This window comes from Chiroxiphia lanceolata, chromosome 3 (genome assembly GCF_009829145.1).
Source record: "Chiroxiphia lanceolata isolate bChiLan1 chromosome 3, bChiLan1.pri, whole genome shotgun sequence".
Taxonomy (NCBI): domain Eukaryota; kingdom Metazoa; phylum Chordata; class Aves; order Passeriformes; family Pipridae; genus Chiroxiphia; species Chiroxiphia lanceolata.
In genome coordinates, this window is record NC_045639.1 from 15,693,364 (window position 1) to 15,712,479 (window position 19,116).

General features: G+C 44.3%; 1 protein-coding gene across 1 annotated transcript in view; it reads right to left on the bottom strand.

Annotated features, from left to right (window-relative positions):
- Positions 1 to 1,727: 1,727 nt before the first annotated feature.
- The window catches only part of ALK (ALK receptor tyrosine kinase), a 310,706-nt gene continuing 293,317 nt past the window's right edge, over positions 1,728 to 19,116 (bottom strand). The window contains exons 22-30 of the mRNA XM_032684037.1: positions 19,031 to 19,095; positions 18,010 to 18,139; positions 12,414 to 12,511; positions 11,258 to 11,350; positions 9,471 to 9,572; positions 8,945 to 9,079; positions 8,289 to 8,379; positions 4,895 to 6,960; positions 1,728 to 2,614 (exon numbers count right to left, since the gene is read on the bottom strand). Coding sequence (XP_032539928.1) covers positions 6,262 to 6,960; positions 8,289 to 8,379; positions 8,945 to 9,079; positions 9,471 to 9,572; positions 11,258 to 11,350; positions 12,414 to 12,511; positions 18,010 to 18,139; positions 19,031 to 19,095 — 1,413 coding nt within the window. The 3' untranslated portion in view covers positions 1,728 to 2,614; positions 4,895 to 6,261. The remainder of the gene's footprint in view (positions 2,615 to 4,894; positions 6,961 to 8,288; positions 8,380 to 8,944; positions 9,080 to 9,470; positions 9,573 to 11,257; positions 11,351 to 12,413; positions 12,512 to 18,009; positions 18,140 to 19,030; positions 19,096 to 19,116) is intronic.

Below are 19,116 nucleotides of genomic sequence, written 5' to 3' on the forward strand. Positions count from 1 at the left end.
AAGAAGCCCTGTAAATTTGTGCAGCCTGCAACAAAAATAAATCAGTCCATTCCAGAAAGGATTACTCTCCTCAAGGTGGTGAGGTGAAGGGATTTGTGCTTCCCTAAATCCAAGGTAAGTTGCCATAATCCTTTCCTCCAATTCTTGCAGGATGGCACTGTGTCATTAAAAAAATTCTGAAAATAACTGGCAGTGAAGTTTGGAATTTGGTGCTGTGCAGAGGACTGACTATCACAGCCCCAGACTGGTAGAAAAAGAGCCAAATAATCCTCAAAGTCCCTATAAACTACATAAATATTATCTGTTATTTATAAATAAATAAACAGATGGTCCCCAGCAATTCTGTGCTGCCTCTATGGACTTTGACGCTAGTCCTTGTCCCACAGCATGTCCCTGGGGTCTAGTTAGAGAAAATATCCTTCAGTGCTCTTATCCATGAAATTGTTCAAGTTTTTTTGGACACTGGAAAGGCCACAGGTGTGTGTGACAGGAGAAAGAGAACTTTTTTGAGGTATCCCAGGATGTGGGATTCATTTCTAGTGAGTTCAGCTCAATTAGATTCAGTGATTGCTTTGCAGATGCTGACAGTAATGGCTTTCTGGGCAGGGAGCCTGTGCTTTCAGAGGGCTGCTAGCCAGCAAGGTCTGAGGCACAAGGATCCAAGACTGGCACTGCAGATTTGCAAGACATAACCTGGTTCCGCTGACAAGTTAGCTCTGTTACCTGCAAGGGTTTTCCTTAGGTGGCAAGTCCAGCATTTATGTAAGTGCTTTTACAGTTTTCTGCAGAAGCCTTGACATACACCAGGTGGAAACAAACTGTGTCCGTGAAAGCCACACAGTGGAGCACCCACCTGCATCCTTTTCACTGCCTCGTCACAGACAGACAACTCTGGAAGAAATGGGAATCAGAGCAAAGATTGCCAACCAATGCCAGATCCAAAACAGTCTATGTGGCTGACTGGTGACCAGGTCTCTTCCTAGAAGAGCACAGGAGAGCTCCCTTTTCAGTTAAGATGGAGAGGAACCAAAGTGGCAGGGAAACGGAGAGGAGAAGTGCCTACAAGATACCTGCTCAGGAAAAAAGTCTTGTTTACCAAACCACAGCACTATCCTGCAATAGAATGAGCATGTGAAGGAGAAAGTTTGTAGATAAGTCAGTCCTAATTTCAAGGACCATTTCTTGAGAATGCAGCTGTGTGGGGCATGGGAGTGATGGGGGAAGGGAAAAAAGTGTTTCAGGGAAGGAACTACCTCTTCCTAGAATTGTCACAGGATTCATGTCACAGGATTCAATACTGGCACTCCACTGTATTAAAATACAGCTTATAGTTAGATCTACTCCCAGTCTATGTCCAGATGCAGGGAGAAAGGCTGTCTTAGTAGGATATACACATTTAGGAATGAAAACACCCCAATGCTCTCTTCAACCCTTCCCGTTGTTCTCCTTTTATACTGGCCAGTTTTCTGTGGGTAGTAGCCAGCCTTGGTGCTTTGTGACAGAAGGAACGGCACCTTTGTAAGACACTTGGCATATGATGTTTGCAATGCAGAGAAGTCTGAAACAGCTGCTGCTCTCCCAAAAGGTGGTTGGGTCAGTGTAGCACAACACCAACTCCTTTGGGTGTCTGTCACCTTAATACTTCTGCAGCTTCACCAAGAAAAAGGGATGTTCAGACACCTCCCTCTGACCTTGATCCAATCATTGCACAGCCCAACACAGAGAAAGCCAGCTACTGTCATTTTATTTGTCTTCATGCCTTGTGTTTCACTACACTTGTTTACAATACAAATACACTATTCAATACAAAATACTCAATGACCATATATTAGTATTCTTCTTCATAGTATCCCTGAAGTGCACAGGCCCTTCCTTTATAAACAATGTTGCGTAAATGGCTGTACATGAGACAGACACTCCTATAATGAAGCTTGTTACTAAAAAAGCCAGATGCAGACAATTCGGACATTTTCCTGTGGTGGGTTTAACTCTGGGACAGACAAATGGCCATGTCTTTGCTGCTGTGGAAGGCTGTTTTATGCTATTCCTATGTCAAGGTTCTCGTCACCCAGAAGACAGGCGCAGTAACAGGAGCAGACATGCAAAGTTACACCCATCACACCCTAGTTCAGACCCTTTGTGTTGTGCAGCGACTGCACCCGGAGGTGCTGTGGCTGCTCTTGGAGCCTCTGCAGGGGGAAGCCAAAGCAGTTTGACACTGCTGTGCAAGGCTGACTCGGCCAAATTAACGCAGCCCTTGTGCTTCCAACCTGTGGTACCTGCACCTCCCCTTGCTACAGCAAAGCCCCTCTCCCACCACCACTCCTTTGCTGTGCCTCGAGGAAGCAGAAACAACCAAACTTCTTCCCTTGCTTCATTTCCAGGCACATGATGGAGAAAAAAGGTTCAGTAGCAAAAAGGGAAGATGATGGGACAACTGGATGGAAACAGGCATCCCAACCTAGTTTACCTCCAGCAGCTTACAGAATCAGAAACCTATAGGAAACAGGTAATGTCCTGAAATAAGCCATTTTCCAAGTATAAGAGTGGTAGTACAGGGTTTTTCCCAGTCATGCTTTACATCTTGTAGGTCATCCTGCTTCCCACTTTTCCACTGTAAAATGAGGAAGATATAAATCAGAACATCAGTATTACCAATGAAAAAGATTAACAGTCTTAAAAACAAGTTCCTTAAAAAATATACAGTGTGTCAATAAACTGTAATTTAAAAAATAAGTTACAGACAAAAATGAGTAAGAAGGTTAAAATAACTTGAATTTGTTTTTCTGCAGCACTGTAAGCCTAGCATGGAGGAGTTTGATAAAGGAATTTGGGATTTACTTATCCAGAGTGCTTTGGTCTGGTGAGCCCATGGTGACTTAAGCCCCTTCATTCCCTGCAGCACTGAGTACTGAACAGGTGAATATTTCTAGACACAGAAATTAAAAGTTTCTGGTTCACGACTGGACAAAATGCTCAGGGCAAACTGGCACTGCAGCTGCAGCTCTCACATGGCTAAATGTTACATGTCCTGTCAGCCCTTCAGCTAATTGGAGATCATACAGTAACTGATAGTGCCTGAGTGTGCACAGAGGGACAGACGAAACGGGGATCATTAAGAAAAGCATTCTTCAGATCATCCCAGTGGTGCAAATAAGATCTTGCACTGTCACTGAAATCCTGGCCATGCTTTTGGCAACAGGACAGATGCTTAAATTTAAGCAATGGAATTGCAGAATGACTAGGAAACTCTTTGATGCAGCCTGCACACAAGCAGCAGCGCACCCTTTGGTCCAGGCAATTAATTTGTTTTCTAAGAAGGAGGGCAGGCAAATGCTACAGCCCTTGTTCCTGAGTGACAAGATTTGATTAGTATCAATAGTTAAAAAAAAATTTTTGCAACCTGGGGTACTATGCTTGGACAGCAAAGAGGGGTAACAAACTAAATGCTTGGTGTGGAGTAGCTCTGATATGTTGTGTCTTTAATATTAAAAATAAGCCCAAACTGAATTTCTGAATTCCTCTGAGTTAAGAAAAGGGGATTTAAAAAAAAAAAAAAAAAACCACACCACAAACAAAAGCTGACACCAAAAAAAACCCCAAAAACAAACAAAAAAAGCCCAAGGAAAGAAAAAACAAAACCCAACAAACCCTAAGAAAACCCCACAACAAAGCATTTTACACAGGAGACACTGGAAGGAAGCTCACTTAAAATCAACTGCCAGTGCTGAACAGTATTTATCTCAATGCACTGTACTCAGCAGAGTGGAGAATTTCAGTAGTAATTCACCATTTCCTCAAACAGAATTATCTCCTGACATATTCCATAGGTAAGAAGCAGGAAGGTGTTTAGCTCCTTCATTTTTTTTTACAACTCCCATTCTGTAAGAGTATTTCAGTTGAAATTCTATTATAAAATAACTGCACAGTACAAGCTCAGAGAGCAGTAACCACACTCTCACCACGCTGGGAAAGCTTCCCTTTCACCCTTACAAACTTATAATCATCTCTTACTGCTTGTGCTTTTAAAGCTTCTTTAGAAATGCCACCTTTTTAACATTGTAACCTGGCAGCTTATCTGTATTTGTGCAGCATCAAAGCTGCTGCCTCAGACCCAAGAATTAATACTTTCAGTTAGTCAAAGATCATTAACTTAGCAACTTTATGTTCCTGTGTATTCTTTAAAAACACTCATGAGTATACAGGTCAGCTTCTGCCCTCAGTAACATGGTAAGGCAGCAAAAACTCAGTGTGCTCCTAGGCAAAGAAACGTTAAAGAAAACAATGAGGAGCTTCAGCTCTTCTGAAAATGAAAAAGCTGGAATATTTAAATGAAAATTGCTATTATATGTGAATAATATATTAGTGTAAGAAATTTTTCTGGCAGTGCTTGCCTCCTGAATTAATCAGCTTTTCTGAGATGCTAAAAACTACCCTCTTTTGTTTACTGAGCTAGAGAGAGACGCTGGTGTGACACTAACACAGTCCTAAGCTAGACAGAATCCCTCCCCAGTGGCTATTTCATGGCAAGAGCTGTGAGCCTAATAACCTTGGAGATGACAAATACTCTCTGAGTTCAACCTAAAGAAGCCTGTAAGAGCAACCCTCCTTATTCCCACCAGACCCACACAGCACATGAACAGCAGCCCCTGACTCAAGCACAGCCTGTTAACCCACCACCACCCATGCTTACGGCATTTGGCATTTGTCTTAGAAAAGGATTTAGTTTCGTGTATCAGAGATGTCAGAAAGACAGATTAGGAGAGCACAGCATCTCTTTCCCTCCCCTCAATGTGTTTTTTCACAAGGGGGGTGGCCCAAACCAAGCCCTCAAAGTTTAGGAGTATGTTTATGTGGATTCTGGTTTGTTCCCTTATGAAGACAGGAAGCTTACCTCAGCATTTGGATCCAGGGCCAGATTCAGATTCATCTCACTGAAACGAAGAGTCTTGGACTGAAGAACACCTTCACGCTCCTTTGCTGATGCTCCAGTACATCCATTTCTATGGAAATAAGCACCCCTTTTTTGGATAGCGTTCATGCTAAAACAGCTCCTTGCAACCCTAAGCTGAAGTTACTAATGCACATCTTTACACATGAATTATTTCCTACATCTATGTTTTGACAATACACTTAACTGGAATATTTTTCATGCACAAGGTGTACAAAGTGAGTCAATGGAGTGTTTGTCCTTAAACCACTATCATACATGTATTTTGTTAAAGGGACAAGGGCTCTAAACCCTTCAAATACAGACAGTATCTGGCATCTGGACTGTGGCACGATGTAGTCTTCTGCCTTTCTGGTGTTATTTGTACAGGGTATGTCAAAGGCTATAGTAAACCTCTGAGGTATGCAGGTGGCTGTCCATTTCCAGGGCATGGTGAAAGTCTCTGTCATGACCATGGTCCTTTAAAGTTTCACCTTGGTTCCACTTGACACGCACAAGTTCCTGATAAGGGCATTCCTACTTCTGTAGGACAGAAGGAATTTTAAAGGGCTTTACTTAGTTTTAGTGCTTAAGCATAGGAAAACAAAAACAAAACAAAAATCCCCAGGCAAACAATGCCTCTCCCAACCCCCAAATGCCTCATAGCATCTGCACCCATGCTCTGCTTCCTCTCCTCTCTCTTTCAAGGGATGCAGTGTGACCAGTGTCTTTCTATTGCCCTGTCAGCACCCCCATAACCGCTGTGCATTCAAGGACTTTTGAAGACTGGACTGTAGCTGGAACACAACTTGAGAATGTGCCATCGCGTCACCATTCAGAGCAGGTTGTATCCTTTTTCGGTTTGGATAGAGGATGCTCTTCCCAAACCCACTACAACATCTGCCAGCTGCAGGAGATCTCTAGGTCTTCCACAGCAACGACAGGTTTGGCATGGAAAACCTTGGACATGGAACACTCATGGCAGTGAGCCGCGGCTTTGACACGCAAGCAGAGAACGCACAACTGAGAAAAGCTCACGGGAAGGGCATGACGACAACCATGCGAATGAGTTGATGCAACAGCAGCTGGGCCTTGCAGATAACATCTGCATCCTCCCTCCCCCTTGGTTCTTTCACTCTACTGGGGCTCCGGTGGATTGAAGCCTCTCGGGTTGGTTGAAATTACAATGGCAAGGGTGGCACTTTCGGAGCAAGTTTGCACAAAAGAGAAGGTGATGCTGTCAGATCCCTTGCTCGTGGTGTGTTGGGTAACAGGACATCTCTTCAAGGCTCAGGGGCCACAGGGGGAAAAGTCAAGAGGGCCGAGGGCTCTCAGGGCCCCTGCTGGGTTATGTGGCTCTTGTTTCTAAGGACGGGGTCCTCATAAGTGCTAGCGCAAGGTGGCGTGGAGGCTTCCAAGGGTAAGCCCTGCTGTTGGTATCCATAGTTGACATTCCCACAGGGGAAGTGGCGAAGCCTAAAGAGAGGCACTTCTTTAACACTTGCAGTTAGGGAAGATGGCTCTAATAGCAAGGAGGAGCCTGGCAGCCTGCCAGTCATAATGTTGGGCCCCACAGTACAGTTTCCCTCCTGTCCCAAATTCTCCCTCTCGTGCCTCTCCTTCTCCAGCACAGAACTGTTTTTGCTGGCCTGCTTCTCCGCAAACCAGGAACCATAGGTTGGATTCCAGAGGTTGGTGGGCTTGTTTCTGGAGCCCCGGCTTTTGTGCAGCTCAGAAGGGGGATTGGACTGGGCATAGGCCATGTTGATATGTCCCCCTGCTGAGGCTGATGGCACCTTCCCCGGCGCTGGCTGTTCCAAGGCTCGCGCTTTCCCTAGAGATTTTCCAGCAGTGATGGCTGATGGCAGGGGTGGTGGAGATGGCAGGGTTTGCTTGTCATCCTTTCTGTCTTGGTGTGTGGAGACCAATAGAGGAGAAATTCCTTCTGGATCGTCAGGGCGCACCTTCTCCTCCTCCTCAGCTGATGGGCCATATTCTACTGGCAAGGCGGTGTTGATGACATCTGGATCCTGCCAGAGAGAACAGTGAGATTTCCTCAAAGTCTGTAGGCATCGTGCATTGAATAAAAACCTGACACATTTGACAGCTGTCATGCTATGACCACAGTGCATCATTCCCACTACCTAGTGCCCATATTCCACGTGTAGGGGATGCAGACAAAATGCAGTTAACTGTGAGATATAATGGGATATCCTTAAAAATCCAACTCTTAAAAAAACCCCCAACCCTAAAACTCACCACAGAATAGTGGAGGCACAAAACCAATGAGAAATATTTTTTATGTCCAGACAAATTTCCTGTGGGAATGTTGTTTTGGAATCTATCATCTCAGAGTTCATAACATTCTCAGATAATATTGAGAAAGTTTCAGCCATGTAAGTATTGCCTCCCTAAAACGAGGGAGGAATGGAAATGCAGAGAGAAGGCAATACTGGCAGACCCCTTGAAGCCCAAATCCATAGGGATTGTGGTTATGAGCCATTTATGCAGTTTTGAGAATTAAACTGAGAGAAAATGTGGTGAGCTGGGCAGCCTTTAATTATTGCTAGATGCCATGGCAAGCTACAGAGAGCAGAAAAAAAATGCCTCCCAATTGAAGGATCCAAACACACATGAAAAACAGATCAACCTTCCCAAGTAGCGAGGGAAAGCAAACTGACTAAGGCAAATAACAGTGAGGCCATACAAGGAGCCTGTGCTGATAAGGCAGCAAAACATTTTCTAAACTACTCTACTTCTTGTAAGCTAAATTGGTGGTAAAAACTAAGTAAATCCGATTTCGGCCTGGAAATCCAGCCGCATCCTTCCCCCTCCTTGCCTAGCCTTAGAATCCCCACTCCTTGAGCCTGGCGGTTTCCACCTGCCTTCTCCAGCACTGTCAGATTCAGAAAATTGCTAACAGCTGCTGAAACCACCTGCAAAGGGTGCTCTGAGCTGGGACCATTCCTGTTCAGTGCTGACTATGTCTTAAGGGTAAACACTGGGATGGAGTGGCTGGGACGAGGCATGTGGAACTCATGCAGGTGCTGGCCTGTCTTAGCTCTTTTGCTCATTGAAATCTGTGCCTTTACAAGCAGCAGAAGAGCTGCTGGTGTGCTGTTTCTATAGCTGTGTAAGCTTCTTTAAGCCCATGCCTTTCAGCAGTGAAAGATAAGATGGATCCAGCATCCAATGAGGTGAATATCCCAGCCACTGTTCCCAGGGTGGCATCACTCCCTGGACTGCTGACTGCATTATTGCAGTGCTGCCTTCTTGTCTCCTATTCTGGCTTGTCTAGACCTCTCCTCAAGAAAAACCCTCTCCACCCACCTCCTCTGAGATGAATGAACACCCATACCTGAGTGCAGTACTCAATCCTCTCCAGGATTATGGCAAAATTTGGTCGGTCTTCAGGCTGGTGCTGCCAACACTGGGTCATAATGCGGTAACTGAAAGGGTAGAACAGGAGATGCTTATGAACAGCAGATCCTGTGGTACATAACAGCTTAGAAATCATAAGCATGCATCACCACTCTGACTTCCAGCAAATAAGAGTTCTCTGCCTTCTCCAGAGTCAGACAACTGATGTACTGGTAGCCACTGAAATGTGACCACCACTGGAGTAAAATCCACAGCCCATCAGAGAAATAACTCAGCCACCCAAAATCCCTTGGACAATTCACTAAAGGTAGGCAGGGCTACAGGAAAAGGAGCCCAGTTCTCCCTATCTGTGAACAGTCTTATGCATTGAAGTTTCACAGCTAACCTAAGACACAGAAATACTGCACCATCTTTGACCAAACAAGCAGTGGCCAGTAATTCTCAAAAGGGCCCTCAATTATTCTCCAAAACAGACAGAAAAATTAAATATTAGAGAAATCACTGGCACTCAAGTTCAATAAAACAGATCAGCCACAATAAGATCAATCTTACAAATAATTAACTTTTGACTAGAGAAGAGCATTTGAAGCAGAAACTTATTTGCATGAATATATTAAAGTTAACATCTCATACACAGGGCCAGGGCAGTTTTTAGGTGGATCCATCCTTCCTCCATTGGTGACAAACTCCAGAACCTCCTGGTTACTTTTGCTAGGGTAGGGCATGTATCCCAAAGAGAATATCTCCCACAGCAATACACCAAAAGACCTGAATACAGAAGCAAAGGAAAATAAAGTGAAGGATACAGGAATGACCATCACCAGTGGGCAATGCCCTTAGGTTCAGTACCATCAGCATTGCTCTTTGCAGCCTTTGGTCAGGCAGCTGGTGTAAATCCCTGCTGCAGGATTCAGACACAAATAAGCAGTACAGTTGTAACAGTGAATTTTGAAACATTTAATAAATACTAGTAGTTGACTGTTAAGTAAGTAAAGTATAGGATATAGGTAGGTAAATATGGTTGCTTTACCCTCCAAGACTAGTGACACTGAAAACCCCAGCTTTTAGTACATGAGAAATGAACCTGAACATGTGTTTTTTACAAATATTCACTCTTTACAACACAGAGGGACCGGACAGAGAAGGAAAGGAAACACACCATGTATCTGTTTTTGATGTAAATATCCCTTCCATGAAAGCCTCAGGAGGCATCCATTTGACAGGCAACATTGCACACCCACCCTTCCGGTAGTAGCTGGCTCTGCAGAGAACAAACAGAACAAAAGAGTCAGCCAAGAATTCAGAAAATGGCATCGATTTGGGATTTTTATAATTAAAAACATTAAAATTATGAGCCAGAGGACACACTAATTTAGGCAGAACAGTATGGCAGAGAAAATGCTGAAGAGACTGGCTCCTTCTCACAGAAGTAGTAGAAATGGGCAACCCATGGAAGGACTGTTTTATCTACCTCACTTCAGGCCTGATCTGGTGAATCAGTTATCCTCATCTGTGTCCATATTCCTGGTGAATTACTCAAACAGTAACTGCTGCTGGCAGAGCCATCCCCCTGCCCTTTTCAACCACAGCAAGATCTTGACCTCATTTCCCACATGGTCACCTTGAGCATCCCCACCAAAAATAACCAAAACCTATCCAATATGTACCCAGCCTAAAGCACTGCAAGTAAAATCCTAAAGCCTTTGTAAGAACAAGGAGCTTGATGAGAAGGATGGTTGGCCATTAGAGCTGGGGCACTAAAACCACCTCCTGTGCTTCTGAGACAGTCCTTTATTGTCGCTGTCATTTTAAACAAAACCTACAAGCCCCAAATCCTGTGCTGGTAGCTGCGGAAGGATGCTCGTGCAAGCTGGTATCACTGATTGTAACTACACAGCCTGAGCATCCAAAGGATATTCCTGGACAAAGAAACATGTGCAGACTTCAAAGGCACCTTTGAAAGCTCAGCACCAAAGTGTTCATCTTGGCAGTTGGTTCTATTGATTGTGTGAGAGAGACAGATGCTACCTTGTCCCAGCAGAGCCCCCATCTGACAGTGGGGCAGCGTGGGGGCTCTTTGCCAAGGGAGAGGAGGGAAAACCCCCAAGCTGATCAGAGCTGATACTCTTGCGTTTTTGAAAGTAGCACTCTGTTTGCATCACCTCAGGCTGTGATACTGTCAGATCTCAAGCTAAGCAGAGCCAGAAGAATCCCCAAGCAGGAAAAAAAGTAGGCAAGGCACTGGAACAAACAGTGCGGGTGACTGAGCACAAGGCATTCCTTCTTCCGAGTCAGGGGCAAATCAATTCCTCAGCACAGCAGGATATGGTGCTGCACTTCTAGAGGTGCTATATGGAAGATGAGATATCAAACTGCAGCCCTGACTGCTTATGGTCATTAAAGATTTTCTGGTACTTCTTGCAAGAGCAGAGTAGTTAACCCTGTATCTTGGCTGAATTCCAGTTTGGGTGATTACATTTTCCTGACCTTCCTCTGCACCTTCCTCCTTTAGCTGCAGTAAATTGAGAAGATTTACTGATGACACTAAACCAAAGGTGCAGGGGTAGCGTCAAGGAGAGAGATTAAACTCAGAATGATTTGGGACCACAAAACAAAAGGGCACATCAATGCCATTGGTGTGGAGAAAGTAAAGAAAAGAAACTGAGGACAGAATAAAAGAGGGAGGAATAACACCTTCCATGACCATTGGACTTCATTGCCCAGGAGAAAGCTGTCAGGAGTGGAAAAAGTCTCCAGAGCACAGTTAAACTACAAATAAAGGCAAACACCAGAAATATATTAGCTGGGATTCACCAGGGTGGGATGTCTCCACTCTTGCTAGGGTTATGCAGAGCAGCACAAGAGCCTGCTCTCCTGCACAAACACTGCTCCTCCCTCGTTTTAGTGAGCTTCCAATTGCAGATACCCTGGGCTTAGCTCTGCTACCTGTATATATCCCGGGCCATTCCAAAGTCTCCGATCTTAGCCACTCTCCCAGGCCCTCGACAGGTAAGGAGGCAGTTCCTGGCAGCAATATCCCTACAGGGAAAGAGAAGAAAAGCAACAGAAAGAGAAGAACGACTTAATCATTTGACAATTTTGCAAGTCAAAAAGAAAGCAAAGAATAGTACCTACTTCCCTGAACTTCAGAGAGCCCACAACAGAAATGTCAGTGTTTATGGATAACTGCGATGTCTCAAATTCCAATCTACCCCCCCCCCAGCAGGAACAGTCCTGTTCTTTAACATTTCCTCTATAAACTTCACATAACACCTTCCAGTTGAAAGGATGGGCCTCCTGAGAGCCCTCCTTCACCCCAGGAGCTGTTTTTAAGTCTCTAAGGAGTGCAAGAAGTGGAGCTGATTTCAGCAATGTACTAGTCTGGGGAATGATCCACTGATCTGTTCCTAGTGTGCTTGTTCAAATGTTGTTAAATGGTTGTTGCACTGTCAGAGACAGGTACAACAACAATGTGCAGGTGTTGCTCTGAATGCTGAAGCTATGGGCCTGTGTATGCAGGTAAAGCTCCAAGCTCCACCTCTGCTGGGCTGAAGTAAACCTTGAGATCTGAACAGCACAGTGGTACACCTTTTGGGTGACTCTTTCAGAACCATGAATTACCACATCTCTACTCATCTCTACCCAACAGGCAGAATTTTAGATGCTTGCCAAACACCCTTTTCTTCAGGAGCAGATAACAATAGTCACAAGGTGTTGAATTTCTGGCTGTACTTGTATTGCTGTTCTCTCAGAGGGAGAAGAAAAAGGTTCCAGAATGAGTAGATAGGCACTAAACAAAATTCATGATAGGGAGAACTTTAAAGACTTCTGTCACGAGATTGTATCCCTTTGCAGACTAACCAAATGGACTGCACAAGTTCAGGCACTGAGACAGGGCTCAGGATTTTTGGTAAATATACAGGCCTTTTCCAACCTGATTTATAGCAGCTTTTCTGTTAACTGCTTCTATTATTCTGATCTTGTCCACATTGTTTAAAGGTATCCAGCCACTAGAGTGCAGCAGGACATAAACATATGGAGCAGGGCATTAAGAGTCTGTGTTGGCCTGTATGCAAGTCCCGCCCATGTTGTGTTCACCTACCTGTGAATGAAGTGGTTCTCCTCCAGGTATTGACATCCACAAGCAATGTCACGGGCCACATGGAGCAAGTCCAGCATGGAAAGGGAGGAGGGCTGATTCTACCAAAAGACAAGGGATAAATGTGAGTTAAAAGCAAGAACATGGTGTGATTTGTCACTGATACAACACTGGGAATTCTTCAACAAGTGACAGCCTTCGATGTTAATACACAAAGAGATTACAAAAATGCACAAGAGAGAGTTCATATCCATGAACTATGGAAAGGATGTGCAGACACAATGTCATACAGACCCCAGAGACAGAATTAGAACAGCTGGATCTGACTTTCCAGCTCTATTGCGATGCCCCTGTAAGAATTTAGCCCAGTTCTCATGGGAGATGCTTCTGAATTTTCAGCACGATTTTTGGGATCTGTAGCCTGAACCATTCCTCACCAAGTTTCTTTGTATTACTGCTAGCTCCTCTCTAAAGTCACCTTGAACAACAAAAATGACATTTTGTATAATGGCATGAGTCACATTTGCTCTTTCCCTCCTCCACATCTGTGTAGGTTTTATCTTGCCCCTTGGAGCACTGACACAGGTTTGTGTAGCCAACAGCTATGGAAGACTAAGGCTGCCAACTCCTTCCTGCCCCTCTGATGAAGTCCACAGCCCTTGCCAGTAGGAGCCAGATGCTTTAGCAAAAAGGGCAGCATTTGCACTGGCTCGCATTTGTCAGCCTCTGAAGCCAAACCATCAGCTGCTGCACCGAGGTGTGAATCAGTGATCCCTGAGGCCAGTCCTGTGGGGGAGGAGGAAATCGCTGCTGCCAGCAGAGTGATGACAAACAACTGGGTGTCAGGGACTGCTTATTCCACAGCAGCCATTTGCCAGCTAAGTGTTTATTGGCCTTAGGTATTGGACCAAACAAGATTATCCCACTCTTTAGCTCTCTCTTATGACACCAACCATTCTGCCCAGTTCCCAAAGTCACACCTGCCCATGGGACTCTCCCGCCAATGCAAAACCCAGCACAGCTTCTCCAGTGTGACAGATGACAGGGACTGCTTCTGTTGCGAAGAAACATAACTCCAGGCTGATGTGATGCTGTGCTGGCTGTCCCACCTGATCTAAACCACTGCTAACTGGGACTGGAAATCAGTTCAGGCTCTGCAGCAGCCAGCAGCCAGTAGTTAGACAGTGGTCATTGGCTGGTAAAACTCAGAAAAGTCTTAATGTCTTTTGAAGAGATTAGAAAATAACTGGCCTCAATACTTGATTAATGAAATAATTGAAAAATGCTACATATCTGTGTGAACAAAGCCTGTTTTTTTTGAGTGCAGGGCCATAAAACAAAATTGTTTGTGACCTCATACTACCTGCCTATATTTTATTATCTACAAAGTATAGTTCATTACATATATATACTTAACTGATTCTTTAGAACACTGGACTGCATCTCCCCTTAAACCTTCCTTTTTATAGAGCATCTATTTCCTGAAAACATAAAGCACCTCTTCCCCCATTTTGTGGGGGAAGTGACTCACCAGCTACACAAGATGGCTACAGTAAGAAAGGATGCACATGCCCTCTTCTTTCCTTTCAGGGTATAACCAAAGGGAATTTAATATCTCAATCTACCCATTCCCTCCTCTTCTGAGCAAGGGTCAGAAGCCTGAAGTGAAAACTAAGCAAAAAGCCCAATTCTTTACTCTGCAATCGATTCCAGACCTGAGCTGTACTGCACGGCAGTCAGTGGGCTGAAGCTGATTTGAACGACATAGTTTTTTTTCTTTTTTCCCCTTTTTTTAAACTCCCTTCCTTCCCCTCCTTGGATGAATTCCTTCCACCTTTTATTTGGCTAAATACAATTCTAAAACAGATGTGACTGCCCAGCCAAGGACAATTTAGCCATGTAATTTGTTTGAAAAATGGAGGTTTGGGATTCATTTTGCAAGGGGGGCAGCCTTGAGACGCACCAAAGGATTCGCTTTACAGCTTTTGCTCCTCAGATGAATGGACGATGCCAGCTGCAATGCACCGCTGCTCAGGGCAGTGGGCATGCTGGAAGCACTAGTGTGACACCTCCCCAGGTGAGGCTGAATCTTGCCAAAGGTGAATGAAATTCTGTGTATTGTTCAGTGTAATCACTGCTCTGTGCAACAGGCTGCGCAGCACAAAGGAAGGGAATCATTTATCCATATAAGATTTGTCTCCCAGAGCTCTTCTTTGATTGTTGTGCTGCGTGTGAGAAAGATCAGCGCTGAACTTCCCAGAATGGACAATTCTACAATGCTCATAATGAGCAAAGGCTCCGATTCCAGGTGTCACCGAGTCTACCAGACTGCCTTACTGCAGGTGAGGGGGAAAGGGCATTCCTGTAATAGATGTGCAACTTCATTAGAAATGGAACAGAGAAACCCTTCAGGGTTGCAAACCCTGGACCCGTGGGGAAGTATGAAGATGAAGTTTATGGAGTGGACCTAGCTGGTGTAAGTCGACATACTCCACAAGAGGCACTGGTATTGTATCAGTGATGTTGGATGAACGTATGATAATTCTTACTTAGAGTCCAGAAAAATCATTACGTGTTGGCTGAACACTGCTTTCGTTATTTACATGAAGAACACAGACAAACAACATGCAGTAGTGGTGGCAGCATCTTGATCTCTCATTAAATTGGATCCCATGTTCTGATTTCTTCTGCAGTTGCTCTAGCTTCCCATTTAATGTCCCACACAATGTCTTAAGTCCCACTTCCCTTGGTTCATCTTCTCCTTCACCATTCCCTCTGCTTGCTTTCCTGCTTTTTAGTGGCTGAGTGCATGGCAGAATGCTGCATGTGTCTTGCTCCAAGTCACACAGGTTGTTGCTGACCAGTGGCAAACCAAACAATGCAACTGTTGATCTCTTTAGCATGGTGCTTTCTTTTTCCTGAAGCCTTGGAATTAATGCCAAGTTAATGCCTTTCACACCTCTATTATTTTTTCCATAACTGGCAAACAAATTTGAAGTTACTGGCAGAGGAGTGGAGAGAGCAACTGGGAGATGAAAGTAGAGAATGAACATGTAAATCTCTTTTTTATTATTAGGCTTATAGCCGAAATAGGTGGGAAAGACAAGGTAGTAAAATAAATCAGCTGGAAAATACAAAACTGGAAAAAAATAAGGGGAAAGGCAGTAATTCATGTGATGCTTACAGCAGAGTAGGCAGTGGACCTCTGCTACTGAGTCAGTCAGCCAGGTCTTGTGTGTTCAATTAATTCCTTTTGGAAGCAAAGCTCATCAAAGCCTGTTTACTCTGCACTCTTCCTTGTCTTTCCTTTTCTTCAATGGGCCTGAAAAGCTGCACATCCAGTCTGCTGTGCCTGCCTCCTGCCTGTCTTTGAATGAGCAACAGGAGGAAGAAAGCAGCTCAGGGTTCATTAAGAGCAGTGCAAAGATACATCCAGCAGCACTGAGCCACAGGCCTTATGTACGGAGACTCAGTCACACCTCAAGTACATGCAGAGGGTAAATCCACTTCCACAGTTGAATCCCATATTTCACAGAGCACAACGCCCTGCACACATCTCACTTCTCATCAGTCAGTGTCCTCGCCTCACAGTTTCTGAGCCGGCAGTCAAACGTGCAACCAGGGGCTGATTTCTCAGCACTCACAGGTGCCATTGGCCCCTCAGAAGCTGCCCCAGCAGCCAGACAATGAATTACTCTGTCATTCTTGCCAGGCAGCCGCCATATGGGATGGTTGCAGAAGCAGGGCAAGGCAAGGGGAAGAAGGTGTTAGATGTGGAGCAAAATCACGTGGATCTGTGTCTGCACGCAGTCAGGCTATCCACATTCATCCAGTTCTTAAAGAGGGAATGGAAACTTTTTCTGAATCAGTTCCAGCTTGCAACTGCCCACCTGCATTTGAAACTCAGCTTCCCAAAGTGCCACAGAAATGTGACTGAGCAGAAAACAGAGGCATCAATCTCAGGTCTGCTTCGCTCCTGGGAGCAAGTTAAATGCAGGAATAAGGGAGAATCTTCAAGGTGCTGGGAACAGCCCCTGTGTGTCGTAGTTATTATGGTCAGTCTCAGATAACCTCAAACAGGTCAGGAAACACAAGGAAAGAAGATGAACAGAAGGAGCTGCTGAGAAGGTAGAAAGAGAAATACTAAGGAAGAAATGGAGTGAACCATCTGCCTCTTCTGACATTGGCTTTACAGAGGTTCCACAGAGCTACTGCTAACAGGAACAGAAGTCCTGGCAAGGAAGAACTCATGACTGGAGTAAACAGAAACATCAGAAGGCTCCCATGACAGTATCCTGTAAAGATTAAACACTTTTCATCTACAAAAGCAGCTGGCTCATTTTACTCCAAGTAGATCAGAATTCCTGCTGTGCAAGACTAGTGTTCTTGGTGTTTCCTCACAAGATCTTTATCATTACTGAGCTGGCTTCTCTAATTTAATGAGCTAAACCCCATCATGTTTCACCTGCCCCTTCACACATCTAGCACAGCCTGGCCTGGCAGTTTTGAAAAGAGCATCTACCAGGCAGTATATCTTGCCCATGCCATTTTGCTCTGCATGGGGTGAGACCAGAGCCCACATTGCAGAACATGATTTTACCCATTTACCTACTACCAAGTTCAGCCCATTTGTATGAGCATCTCTGGGTTCTTCAGAAAACCAAACAAGTTTACAAAGACTGCTTGTTCAGATTCCAGACATTCCTTTCTGGGTGTTTAGCCCTCTTATCCAGGCAGGAGCCACTAAATTGCAACCTATTCAAGAGTTTTGAGTCTCACAGACCATTTCATATGGCTGAAAACCACACTGCATGGAAAAAGTACAAAGTTAACCTGTTTCCAGATGCCTTAAGGAAGAATCTTATTTATATCTGTTAGAGTCAATCTTTGTCTCTCTTGTACTGACAAAATCCATCACTTTGTCCTATGTTGAAAAAATACAGAGACAAAGTATGAAGCTGGGCTCTGGTCCTAAACTTCAGCAACATCTGTGTGCCTTTCTGGTCCAGGGACTCAGAGCAAACTTTATTCTTCTGAAATATTGATTCCTCTATAGAAGTTGTAATTTTTTTCTCACACATTTCTAGCTGACTGTCTTTTCCTATTGATGCTGATTTCAACAGGGAAAATCTTAAAAACTCATGACTAAAGATATTTGATATTAAGTCAACAGCTCCAGGCCAGATTCTCTCCTTGCCTATGTCAAATTTGAACTGACAGATATCCACAGAAATGCACTTGATCAGCAGTTTAAATAACGAATTTACCATTAGTAGCTCAACACTTCCCCCAGCCTGCCCTCAGCTGGTGTGAGGGAGGTAAGAGTTGAGTTTAACTTCTGGTTTTTTTAAACTTTGATTTTGGTCTTTCTTTAGGCAGTATCTGCAATGCTATCTAGCAAAGCCTGGGAATGAGGCATCTCTGCATAATCCCGGCAGCATCTGTTCCCTATACACCTGGGTGGTCTAGTAGCAACAGAAATTTTCCGACCATCGAAAATTCTGGGAAATAGTATCTGCATGGATCAGCTCTTTTGCAGTTAAGTATTTGCCTCATGGCAGCAACTTACTAGATAAAATAAAGTTTTCTCTTTTCTTACCGGTCTGGGTCGTGTCTCTCTCAGGAACGATTTCAGGTCCCCTCCAGCCATGAGCTCCAGCAGGATGAAACGGGGCAGCGCCTGCAGGCTCACCCCAATACAGCGCACGATGTTCTGGTGGTTGAACTTGCTGTGGAGACAGGGAGGCTCAGTTATGGAGCAATTTTAACCCAAAAAGCACAATAGGAAAAATTCAAAATGTTTTGCTGCGGGGAATGTTGGGGGTTTGTTGTTTTTTTTTTCCTAGAAAGTAACAAATCTCAAAGGTAGGCTAACTGGATAAAGCTAAAGCACTACCCCTGCACTCTGTATCTGCCTGCATAGAGCAGGGACAGAGGTGGGGAAGCAGTGGCTTTTGGCTACTTTTCCTCTTCCCTGCACTCTTTCTGGGCTACAGCAAGGCTTGAGGGGCATAGGAAGCAGAACATGTCTAATAACAGAGTCTGCTCTTAATTTTCCCCATCCAAGGGGCAGAAGCTGGGCTAGGGCAGTGTTGTTCCAAGTAATATACTGACACAGGGATCTGCTTGTGTAGGGAATGTTCCTCGAGGTCTAGTCTGTAATACTTCCTTATTTCTCCAGACCTCAAATGTGATGGGAAACCATTCCTATGGATTCCAGGACTCAGACACTGACACTTGACATGACAGCAGCATAAAGTCAATGTGAAGTCAAGCTGTTAAGTTTTGACTAGTCAAATCTAAATTCCTCAGGTTTGTTTTTACCTCATGTTTTCATCTCTAAGAGAAATCAAAAGATCCTATTATCAATTCTGAAAACAGGGCCTTAATTTTTTCATTTTGGATAATGAAAACGAGTGTGGACCCTTTTCAAAATTTAGCCTTCAATCATTTAGTGCCTATTCATTTGTAAGAAGAATAGAAAAGGATGGTAATGCCTATCCTCTTTCTCCTAAAATTACTGTATAGATGTGCTGCATGTACATCACCTCTAAAGAACTTTTTTTCTTTACAGTGCTGGGCTTTGCAAGCATACACAAGTTCATGTTATTCATACACACCTAATAATGAGAGCTTCCATGAGAAAGTCAAGCTCATCTTGCTCTGAACACACTTCTGGCAATGTCTGTAAAAGAAAGAACAGGTT